At 38.4% G+C, this 12,502-nt stretch overlaps 1 protein-coding gene across 7 annotated transcripts in view; it reads right to left on the bottom strand.

The window, feature by feature from the left end:
- Positions 1 to 12,502, bottom strand: part of MARCHF7 (membrane associated ring-CH-type finger 7) — a 52,219-nt gene that overhangs the window by 34,087 nt on the left and 5,630 nt on the right. For all 7 annotated transcript variants that reach the window (XR_003234313.2, XR_003234314.2, XM_025994192.2 and 4 more), the window contains exon 2: positions 56 to 220. Coding sequence is in view for 5 of the 7 variants with exons in the window: in XM_025994192.2 (XP_025849977.1) it covers positions 56 to 208 (153 nt within the window). In the remaining 2 variants the exon portion in view is untranslated. The remainder of the gene's footprint in view (positions 1 to 55; positions 221 to 12,502) is intronic.

Here is a 12,502-nt window from a genome sequence, read left to right as displayed (position 1 = left end):
GGCCCCAGGGATTTTCAAAAAGACTGTGTACATATATTCCAAATTAAGATATTACCTGATATTCAGAATCCAGTCTAAATGAAGAATCTCTTGAGTGATAGGTATCATTTAAACTATTTCCTCTGCTTCCAGACATCATTCTAGCACTTACAGAGCTAGAGGGTTGAACAGAAATTCTTCTTGGAATCCTTGAAGGTTTAGACTCCATTCTTGAGATTTCCTGTGAAATGCAAATTTTGATTAATTGCCTGGGAAAACACACAAACCTTTGATTCTTAAGAATCCTCCTTAATCATCAGTTCAAATCAAGAATTAACCATGCAAATTAACTATATCAGGCATGGTGAATTATGAGACTATCAACAGCCCTCTAAGTCTAAAGGCCATCAAAGGCTCCCCATTGCCCATAAAATGAAGCAAACTCGTAAAAGTGGGATGATGATCTGAAGTTGTTTCCAAAGCCTGGGCTCTTTTCCTCCCTGAATTTTGTCTCTCTATGGAATCCAACACTAATCTGTTCTTGTCTGCTATTCTTAGTTATTAAATACTCTTATCATGAACATTAACTATACTATACTATTTGCACACCCTCCCATCACAATATGTTTTCACGGGCCTTTTGTATGTACCTAGAAACTCCGTTTGTTCCCCCTTCAATTACTAGTAATGGTAAGGAACTAACCATTTTTCTTTGTGTGCTTCTGCTCTGTACGAACTTTTAAGACACGCTATCTTATGCTATATAATTTGTTTTCCTATCTCCCTTTCTCAAAAGTGAGAATAATTTTTCATTACTAAACATTCTTCAACCTACACCAAGAGTCACAATAGTTTTATGTTTTATGTGATCTTTTAAGTATACAGGTATCTCCCACTTTTCAAAAGTCCAGAAAAGACCTACATTAGTACCTGCTTTCACCAACAAAAAGAAATCCAAGAGAACTTTTGCTTTTATAAAAAGGTGAAAAGTGAAAAAACAGAATTCAGCATTTGTTTCGTAGCAAGCCATCATACCAGGCAGTATGTACCCTGAGTAGCAAGTGACAACACCAATCTCCTTCCCCAGTACTACATTCATCATCTCAGCATCAAGCTGCCCAAACTCTAAACTGTGTCTATGAGTTTCTGTACTTTATCTCGATGTATATTGTGCATCCCTTAGCAGGATGTGGCATACAGTATCATAAAACTCTGAGAGAGGTTATTTTTTGGGTCTGGGAATGCTCCGAAGTTTTCCCATACAAACTAATGCTAATTGCTTCTTCACTAATTTCAGCTTACAAAGTTTCACAGAAGTGCTCTACTTTTGGACAGAGGTGGACACCCCTGTGTATAGGAATGGAATCATACAACATATTCTCTTTTATGTCTAGTTTTATTTGCTCAATATTGTATTTGTGAGTTTCATTTGTATTGTAGATGTTGCTGTAGTAAGTTCACTCTAATTGGTTAAATGGAATTTCACTGTATCAATACCCATTTTACTGTGGATGGATGTTGAACTGTTTCCAATTTTTTTAAAAGATTTTATTTATTTATTCATTCACGAGAGACACACACAGAGAGAGAGAGAGAGAGAGAGAGAAGGCATGGACACAGGCAGAGGGAGAAGCAGGCTCCATTTCATGCAGGGAGCCTGACATGGGACTCGATCCCGGGTCTCCAGGACCACACCCTGGGCCGAAGGCGGCACTTAACAGCTGAGCCACCTGGGCTGCCCGAACTGTTTCCAATTTTAGGCTATTACAAATAATGCTGCTATAAAGACATTACTTTTATGTATCAAAAAACTTAAATCACAATAATCTCTTCAACTTCTCCCTACCTACTTTAAAGGTCAAAAGTTCCCTTCTTGTTCTGGTAGTGGACTGGCATTAAAGCAACTACAAACAGATGGACTTCACTTATTTGATATTCCAGTTGGGTAAGGTACACTTGCTTTGTTAAAATGTTCAAATTTAGGGGCACTTGGGTGGCTCTGTTAGGCATCCACCTCTTGATTTCTGGTCAGGTCATGATCTCAGGATTGTGAGATGGTGCCCTGCCTTAGGCTCTGGGTTGGTCAAGGAATCCCCCTCTCTGTCTCTACCACCCCCCACATTCCACCCTTGTCCTTAAATGGGGGGGGGGGGGGGGGGATAAAAAAATTCAAATGTTAACATTTAAGGTAAAAATACCTAATCTATTTTTGGCGTGTAACCTTATTAACTTGCCAACTTGGATAAATCACAACCTTCTACCTTAAAAGTTACTACAAAAGAAATTTCTTTTGTTCATAATATTTACTTTAAATACATGGTATCAGGCAATAACAGTTAAGAGAATGAAGATAGGAAAAAACACCAACACATATAGTCTACATTGCAAGATTTACATAATAAACATGAAAAAGATGTAATAGATGCATTATCAATTAAAATTCTTCCATTAAAAATATCCAACTTATGACAAACTAAAGTATGTTATACTGAGATATGATTAAATCAAAGAAAGTTGATCAAAAGGTCAATTTTGAACTTCCAGTTAAAACATGACAGATGGGGCACCTGGGTAGCTCAGTGGTTGAGCACCTGCCTTTGGCTCAGGTCTTGATCAGGCTCCCCATAGGAAGCCTGCTTCTCCCTCTGCCTACGTCTCTGCCTCTATCTCTCATGAATAAATAATAAAATCTTTAAAAAAATGACAGATTATCCTTAAAGCATCTATTTTGCCCCTCTTGCCAAAACCCTGATAAGACAGCGGTAAATGAATCTAAAGGGGGCCAAAGGAGGCAAGAGATTTCAATGTATATTTGGAAAATCCAGAGGAGGAGGAAAGGCACAATAATTAAGCAAAGAAAATAAAACCACACCCTAGGCCCTTAGGAAGAGGTAGAAACTAGAAGCAAAGCATTTGGCCTTAGGACACTAAAAAGAACCAAGACCTGAAGATAGAGGATACCTTAAAAAGAAAAGATGCATAGGGTTAAAAATGAGCAGTAAAAGGAGTAAAAGGTCAAATTCTTCCCCTAGCTTCATTCTCCCAAAAGGAAGGTATTTATAGGATTTCATAGGTAAACCATACCACTCAAGTATACAATCATCTCTGCAGGGGTTAAGTTTAAAAAATAAAACAATATCTATAGGCTCACTGTTGAGACCTGAGATCTATTTCCTAGTCCTATTTCTACAATGTTGCCTTAAAATTAAGGGATTTTATTCGTGGATCACCAAATAAAACACCAGAAGATTTCTGGACATTTGGACTGCTCCCAATTACCAAGCTAGTTTGCCACATGAATATCCCACCCCACAGCAAAGTCTACTAGTCACCAAGACTTTCTAATCAGTTTTATTTCTTCTTTCAGATAAACGTTAAGGATCATGGAGTGTCCTCCAATATGAAAGATCAGGAAAAAAAAAACAACAAAAAAAGAACTTAAAGAACATTTGGGGAAAAGAACTAACTACTACCCTCAAAGAGATCAAAAGACATCCATTCATGAAATAGGATGCTTAAGAAAGAAACTGGAGAAGGGACGCCTGGGTGGCTCAGTGGTTGAGCGTCTGCCTTTGGCTCAGGGCATGATCCCAGAGTCCCAGGATTGAGTCCCACATCGGGCTCCCTGCATGGAGCCTGCTTCCCCCTCTGCCTGTGTCTCCCGCTCTTTCTGTCTCTCATGAATAAATAAAATCTTAAAACAAAAAAAAAGAAAAAGAAAGTAACGAGTATAATAGAGAGCTTATGGACATTCAAAATGGGATACATTTTTAAAAAACTGTGATACAATGAAATAAATTCAACCTAAGCATAAGTAATAAATTGAGGAAACCTCCCAGGAGTAGAAAATATAGCTTTAAAATAGAATTAACCAGGAGAATTATCTGACTCCAGCCATGATTGATAAAGAAAGAAGAAAATTACCAAAGAAAAGAACTGAATGATACAAATCTCCACACTGAAAGGGATCCAGAGTACCCAGCAGGATCAAAGAAAGAAAAAAAAAAAAAAAAAAAAAGACCAACACTAAGCACAATTTATCATCTTGAAATTTTATAACAAAAATGAAGAGAAGATCCTGTATTGGCTTCTTAATTACAACTTTAAGAACTCTCAAGACAATGAAGCAATGCCTGTAGTACTGAGAAAAATGTTTAGCCTTGAATTCCAATCTAGCAACTTAATGTGAGGTGAACAGGACACATTTTTAGACATTCAAGATCTTTTTATTTATTTTTTCATTCAAGATCTTTTAAAAAGATCATAAATCAAGACAAAAATCATAGGAAGGTAAATGAAGACGATGTCCTAGAAAAACAGGAGTGTAAAGAAAGAAACAGACATGGAACCCAGGAAACAGTTAAAAAAGGAAAAGTCTAGACATAGAACCCAGGAAATAGTTCCAAAAGTATGTAGAAAGCCTAGGGAACAACTACTAATCCAGACTGGACCAGATACTGGATTGCAGATAATGAAAGCAAAATTCTAAGGGGGAAGTCACATGAAAACTATTGTGGCAAATGGCAGAGACCATAACACAACTGGGGAAAAAAACTGCTAAGTACAAAGAATGAATGGCAATTAAGTTTTCTTCATTAGGAAAAATTATTATACAACAAACAGGGTGTTTGGGGTGAAACTTGGGTAAATATTTAGTTATAAGGGAAACATAAGGTATTGAATCAGTTCTTTTGCTACAGGGACACCTGGGTGGCTCAGTGGCTGAGCGTCTGCCTTTGGCTCTGGGTGTGATCTCAGGGTAGTGGTGGTGGAGGGGACTGAATCTCACATTGAGCTTCCTGCGGGGAGCCTGCTTCCCCCTCTGCCTGTGTCTCTGCCTCCCTCTGTCTCTGTGTCTCTCATGAATAAATGGATAAAATCTTTAAAAAACATTTTTTTGTTGTTGTTGCTACAAACATGCTGTGGGATGGAAGTGACTGGGGCAATGAAGACAAGGGTGAATAACGAAAATGCATATGATACTTAAAAATCATGAAATAGTATAAATATGTTCTTTAGAAATGTGAAGGTAAATCCCAGAACAGCTAAAAAGTTGAGGTCAATGCCTTTGCAAAGGGATTGGGAATGAAGGGTGGGGCAAAGGATTACTCTTTTCCTTTTTAAATTAATATGATCATATCTCCTGGTTGCCCAGTATCTCCAGAAAAGTCCTAATTTGTGCTCATTACCCCAGGACAATTATTAATAGCCTTGGGTTGTCTCTTAAAAGTGGCCTAGTTTGGACAGTAAAGCATACAGTTGCCTAACATAAGTCTTTTCCATCTTCTAGCCTTCTTTTTTTTAAAGATTTATTTATTTTAGAGAAAGAGAGAAGTGGGTGGGGTCAGGGGCAGAAAGAAAGAGAGAACCCCAAAGCAGACTCCCTGCTGAGTGGAGAGCTGGACACAGGGCTCAATCCTATGACCTGACCCAAAGTCAAGAGTCAGCCACTTAACCAATGAGCCATACAGATGCCCCTACCTTCAGCTTTTTATAAAACATTTAAACTAAAAAAGAAAAAAAATTTAAACTATATTCATATAAAATATTCAATTAAAAAGAAATGATTATGAATAGGACATTTATGGAAGGCATACACAATTAGTGAGAAGAGCAATGGTTACTGATATGTAAAAACTCAAATGATTTAAGAAGTTGCAGATTTATCATTTTATTAAGACAACTATAAAAATTATAAACAAGGGGGAGTCTGGATGGTTTAGTTGGTTAAGTGTCTGCCTTTGAAAAAAAAAAAAAAATGTCTGCCTTTGGCTCAGGTCATGATCCTGGGTCCTTGGATCCAGCCCCAGGTCAGGATCCCTGCTCAGCAGGGCATCTGCTTCTTCTCCCTGTTTGTTCTAATAATATATATAAAACTAAACAAGAGACTATTTGTGATGAGGATATTAACAGAGAGACAAAATGTTTTTTTGAGATATAGGCCTATAGATGGTTCTACAATAATTATGTTTTGTTTTGTTTTTTTTAATTTTATTTATTTATTCACGATAGAGAGAGAGAGAGGCAGAGACACAGGCAGAGGGAGAAGCAGGCTCCATGCCGGGAGCCCGACATGGGACTCAATCCCGGGACTCCAGGATTGCGCCCTGGGCCAAAGGCAGGCGCCAAACCGCTGAGCCACCCAGTGATCCCCTGATTATGCTTCTTCATCATACCTTATAGTTTACTTTGTATTTATACTCAATTTTTACTTGCACTTACTTGCAGAATGAAACTAACCTAGTAGGAAATCTGCTCAAAACAAACCTCTTGGGAGAAGGCAAAGAGGCACAGTCCTCTGAGATACAGAATTTATACTCTATGAAACTATTTTTGGCAACTCCTCTATATAAATTGATTGAATTCTGACAATGTAGGTGTTAGCAGAAAACTTACATAATTTGGTTGCATAAGTTGTAGGTCAAAAGTACAAAAAACTGTAGAAAAAAATAAAATGCGCAGTCCTTGAAAAACTGCTTCCAGACCACTTGCATCGTACTATGGAGACATCAAGCCTATTAGATGCTTAGTGTGTGCAAGGTACATTAACTAATACTAAACAAGGGGATGAGGTGAGAGGACAACGTGGAATGCAAACACTGAGATAGTGACTATGAAGACGTTGTGGTCCGGTAGTGGAAAAAAAAAAAAAACCCACACAAATAACCATTCACTTAAATTGTTGTACGTGTTGTAAAAGAAAGGTATAAGCAAGAACTATCAGAAAAATGTATTTGAAGCTTAGTATTTTTAACCAAGACTTCATGAATACAGCACAAAAAGTTCATTAAGTGCAATCTTACCTCAATAGTCAGTAAAATAAATCTTCATTTTTCTAACACTGTATGTCTTTAAATCTGTATTTCTTTATTTAGGTTTGATTCCTGAGTCAGACAGCTGTTTGGTAATTAGATAAACATTACCTCCAGGGCTGGCTTCATAGGCATGTGACATATACAGGATCCTGCACTTGACTGAAAGCTGTACTACTGACATCTTGAAATTCTTGATAATTCCATCCCGAACTTGTGTTTATTTGGGGGGGGGGGGGGGGGGGGGGGAGAATCTTAAGCAGCCTCCATGCCCAGCATGTGAGCCTGATGTAGGGCTGAATCTCACGACCCGAGACCAAGACCTGAGCCAAAATCAAGAGTTTGATGCTTAACCAACTGAGCAACCCAGAGGCCCCTGAACTTAGGTTTTATAATATTTGAAGTCACAGAGGACTGTGGAGCATGAGCTTGAACAGAAGGAATACATGACTATCTGCTAGCTGTATATAGTATGCATGATCGCTATGAAATTTTCACAGCACACTTAATTCATACTCTCTTTAAGCCTCATGCAAGTCCTAGGCATCAGGAGTCCACCTGAATCGTGTGCTCATATTCCTTATCAACATATCTGAATAAGCTGAGGCACTGACAGCTGCAAAGGGCTGATTCTCCATTCTCCAGATTTGGCCTGAATGCAGAAAGAAGAAAATGAGCGATAAAAATTGTTTGATCCATACTTGAGGTTTTTACTTTACTGAACTTTTCAACTTTGGAAATGAGGGTTGCTTGGGTGAAGATTCTCTGGATCAGATATTTAACTGCTAGTTTACCTAATTAGTTGTGACTTTACTCTGGTTAAGTGTACCCTCCCTCACTTTAAAGCATTTTAATAATGACTGGCATAAAGCAACAGGAATGGAAATAGATATTCCTACCAACATCACAATTTATGGGGTCTGTTACTCTCATAAACCTGTGACTTGTTAGTTACTAGGAAAATTAACTTTTTAAAGATAATTTCATTTTGCTGGGCTTCCTCAGAAACTCTGAAGAGCTCTTTAAAACAAGTTCATGTTTTCCAGTGATCTGAACATTATAAAGAATCTTTAGGGGAAAAAAAGGTGTTTTCTACCTATAAACAACACAATTCGAATTTCTTCTGTGGAAATAATCTTGTCTTAAACCTTCTCTCAGTTCAGATAAAAAGCCCAAAGGAATTCATCACTGAGTTGTAAAAATCTCTAATTTTGTGCCCAATGTTGCCTGCAAATTATCAAGATCTCATCATGACATGTTAAATAAAACTGAAAAAACTATCTCACAACTTATACTAGAATATAAACACATTAAAATTGAATTTTACAATGTTTTCAGCAAGACTCTACTTGGACACCAGGGCTACTCTGGGTAAACCAACAAAATTAAGTTTCTGATAATACCATGCTAGGCTGTCTAAAGTGAAATCATTAATGGACATATTTTTGTCTTTTGTATTTCATTCTACTTGTAATGGTTCCATTTCCAAACTTTTTTTATAGGACCTTGCTAGAAAAGAAGTCTAAATTCTCTGCCCCAGCATCCAGAACTCTAACCTGTTTCCACCTAATTTCCAATTGCCACCTTAAAAAAACAAAACAACCTGGTTGCAGTTCAACTTTTAAAAGTTACTGAGTACTTTCAGTATACCAGGTAGGGTGCTAAATTTTAGAAATATTAATAATAAAATCTATTTCCTAAATTCATATTTCAGGAGAAGAGGGAGTGGAATAAAAATAAGTACACACACAACTTATGAAGGGAAATTAGGAATCCAAGAGATATGAAAATACAAAAGACCTTCCTGCCCTGGGAGCATTTGTAATGTCCAGAAAATTTAAATTTTCACTTTAGAGTCCAGCAGAAGAAATCACAGCCCAGGACATGCATGAGGCATGGTTATGTGGATACTGATTTTACTAGTCTCCCAACTTTTCCCTGCTTCAATATTTTCAAGCAAAATAAGACAAATTGAACAAAATTGGGCTTCAATGTTCCCTCTCTGCTGAATGCATAGAAAACAAGAGAACATTACTCCAACTAACATAGTAAGTAACAGTGAGCCAGATAATCTATTAAATCACTTTTCTTGAGTACACCAGAGCTGAGACTACAAGGCAAACAGATGAAATGAACAACAGAATGATAAGCCCCTCAAAAGAAAAAATAAAACCAAAGGTGGCCACCAAAAAGGCTGGTAAGAAACAGCCAAAATTTATTAAATTTTTAAATACCTAAAGGTAAATATTTGCTAGTCTAAGACAGATTAGAAATTCTGGGGGCGCCTCAACACAAGGTAAGTCTTTTCCATAAGCCTCATACGAAAGACTGAGGACAGATAAGAGAGATGAAGTCTCATTCTCTGTAGTATGACCATGCGGGGCCTGTCTATGCTTAAGAACTTGAAGGAGCTCATCCAGGCCCCAGATCCTGCAGGAGTACAAGGTGGGACTGGCTGTGACTAAGAAAGGAGGTATGAAACCCATTTCCAGCACAGACTCTATACAAGGCAAAGGTCTGTGGCCATTGCAGAAGGGCTATAAAACCTGCTGCCCAAGATCCTCCATCAATACAAGGCAGAAATCAGTGTTTTGTTTTGTTGTTTTTGCAGGGGGAGGTGGGGAGATGGCAAGGGTCTGCATGCACTCTGGACTCTAGGAGGCCGGGAGAAGAACAGAACTTTTGGGACCACCCCACCTCTGAGGACTTAAGTTTTAGACAGCCTGCCTAAGACTAGAGAAAGATATACAGAACTAAGAACACTCCCTTTTGGGATCCCTGGGTGGCGCAGCAGTTTGGCGCCTGCCTTTGGCCCAGGGCGCGATCCTGGAGACCCGGGATCGGGTCCCACATCAGGCTCCCGGTGCATGGAGCCTGCTTCTCCCTCTGCCTGTGTCTCTGCCTCTCTCTCTGTGACTATCATAAATAAATTTTAAAAAAAAAAAATTAAAAAAAAAAAGAACACTCCCTTTTACCATAAGCTTTGCTTTAAATAAGAAAAAAAGGCAGCCTACTGCTGAGAGAGCTACAACAGCCTTAGAGAGAGAGAGAGAGAGAGATCTTTATGGTACAGATGTACAAGGCCTGTGGGAAGTTAAAGCTAGTAGAATACTACTAAAAGAAAGAAATCCTCCAGTACCCCAGGCTTCACATTACATAGTAGCAGTCTACCACTCTGAAGTTAAAGTGGTAATAAAGATCAAGCCTGGCTTGGGCGGTCCAGGTGGCTCAGTGGTTCAGTGCCGCCTTCGGCCCAGGGCCTGATCCCGGAGACCCAGGATTGAGTCCCACATTGGGCTCCCTCCACGAAGCCTGCTTCTCCCTCTGCCTCTCTCTCTTCCTCTGTGTCTCTCATTAATTTAAAAAAAAAAAAAAAAAAATGCCTGGCTCAACTACAGACTAAACCAATTTCACTATCACACTAAAAACAGTCTGACTGAAGTAGAGTATGTCTAGATCCAAGCTTAAATATTATTTCAGTCACTACTTTTTTTTCTTACAATTTTGGCCATTTAACCAAAAATTACAAGACCTCTAAAAAACACAAGGAAAGGGCAGCCCTAGTGGCCCAGCGGTTTAGCGCTGTCTTTGGCGCAGGCTGTGATCCTGGAGACCCCGGATTGAGTCCTACGTCAGGCTCCCTGCATGGAGCCTGCTTCCCCCTCTGCCTGTGTCTCTGCCTCTATCTCTCTCTCTGTGTGTCTCTCGTGAATGAATAAAATCTTTAAAAAAAAAAAAAAAAATTTAACCCATTGCCATGAGAGTCAGGAAACCAAATGAGCATGGCCCCAATGTGAGCAAAGTGGAAAACTGAGGCATTTAACAGTAAAGCAAGCAAAACTGAAGAACTAGGGAAAATAGGCTAAAAGAAAATTGTCCAAAATGAAGCATGTTTTTTTTTTGAAAAACAGTTGACAGTAAGTATAGAATGGAGGGTTTAAGAGACACTGATAGAGAAGTAAAGAAGTCTAATGTACTTTTCAGTTGAATTTAGAAAATGACCAGGGCAGAGAAAAAAATTGAGGAGATACTGGCTGAAATTTTTTCAACACTGACAAAGGATCAGAGTCAGAAGCCCGACTGGAATAATTACCAGAGATTAACAATTACGCCAACTTCTAAATACTCTCACCCCTCCAAGAATTACATTTAAAAACAATAAAGATCTGAAAATGCCATGAGAGCACTGACTGGGGAATAGCCAAAAGTTCCAAATAAGATTTCAAAGGAGGTAACATCTTAGTTGACCTTTGAAAAATAAAAAGAGACAAGAAGCCATAAAAATGCTAAAGCTTGTTGAAGAACTACAAAATAGAAAATAATTTGAGTGTCAGAGTGAAGTTGAAGATCTGGAAGGGGAGAGAGGAACAAAGATCTCTGAAGGGAATAAATATATAAAAAATAGATTAGCCCCATATCACAAAGGCAATCTTGTGTCCACTGCTCAGGAGTTTGTACTTTAACCATAGTCAATGGTTTTGAAGCTTTTCACCACCAGTAATTTGTATATTCTCCTACCTTAGGACCCCAGAAATTATGTTCCTGACAGAGCTTTCAAAAATAAAACAATTAGTAGTTCAACAAAACTTTATCCAGTTTTGCCTAACCTTAATAATAGATACACATACATCTTCCTGCATTTCTCTTAATGCTGAAAGTTAGTAATTAATTTTACTACCTTTGTGGAATAATAGGCAAAAATCTAATGCAACAGGCTCAGAAACTACTAAAGATCTTGAAATACCATCAGCTAAAAACAAAACTCTCCCAAGTTTGTCCTCAACTAAGGACAAGTTACTAGGAAAAAACAAACCAGCTCCAAGGCAAATTAGTGAGGGCCTAAAGAAATGGATAGAGAAGGCAGATTAAATACGTCAAGTAGAAAAGGATTCTTTGGAGGGTGGGGGGAAATAATTCAGAATACCTATTAAAAGCCACTTTTTTTTTTTTTCTTGCAGGGATTTAGAATAGAAGACAAAAAAGCCCAAGATGAGTTTTAAAGAAATTAGTCTGAAGTACACAGAAGAGGCTTAGAAGCATGGTAGAAATAGTTTTGAAAACACAGGAGAGCAGCCTAGGTGATAACAGATTTTCAACCACTTACACTGATCTATATACTTCTCCCCATACACGTATGTTACTTCCTGGCCTTCTGATTTCACTATACTTTCTATATGGTCAGCCTAAGTGCTGCTCCTCCACTGGTTATGCCTGATGAGTAGAATTTAGGGACGCTATGGAAAAGGAAACTGAAAAGCTTCAGGCCATATAGGAAAACACTTAAGAAAAAAGGAATTCTACCCATTTCTCTAGCTAACAGTAAAACTCTCTTTGAGCATTACCATAAATTGTTTACCAAGTATGCCTTGGATTTTTAGTTATCAAACTTGGAAAGCTCATTAGTTCCTAAGGTCAGAGAAATGATAGCGTGTTAAAGTTTTCACTGATTCTGCTTATAAAGAGATCAAATAACATGTATCCTTTCCCATCACTCTCTAGACCACTCTGTTCATTTAAAAAAATTTAAGGGAGAGAGAGTGAGAGAGCACGCACAAAAGCAAGAGAGAGCTCAAGCAGGGAGGAGAGGGAGAAGCAGGCTCCCCATTGAGCAGGGAGCTCAAGTGGAGCTCAATCCCAGGACCCTGGGATCATGACCCCAGCAGAAGGCAGACGCTTAACTGACTGCTCCTAGACTCTCACTCTGTTCCATT

The sequence above is a fragment of the Vulpes vulpes genome, chromosome 3 (assembly GCF_048418805.1).
Source record: "Vulpes vulpes isolate BD-2025 chromosome 3, VulVul3, whole genome shotgun sequence".
NCBI classification, from domain to species: Eukaryota; Metazoa; Chordata; class Mammalia; order Carnivora; family Canidae; genus Vulpes; species Vulpes vulpes.
The sequence above is the reverse complement of the archived record's forward strand: the minus strand, read 5'-3'. Positions and strand labels throughout refer to the sequence as shown.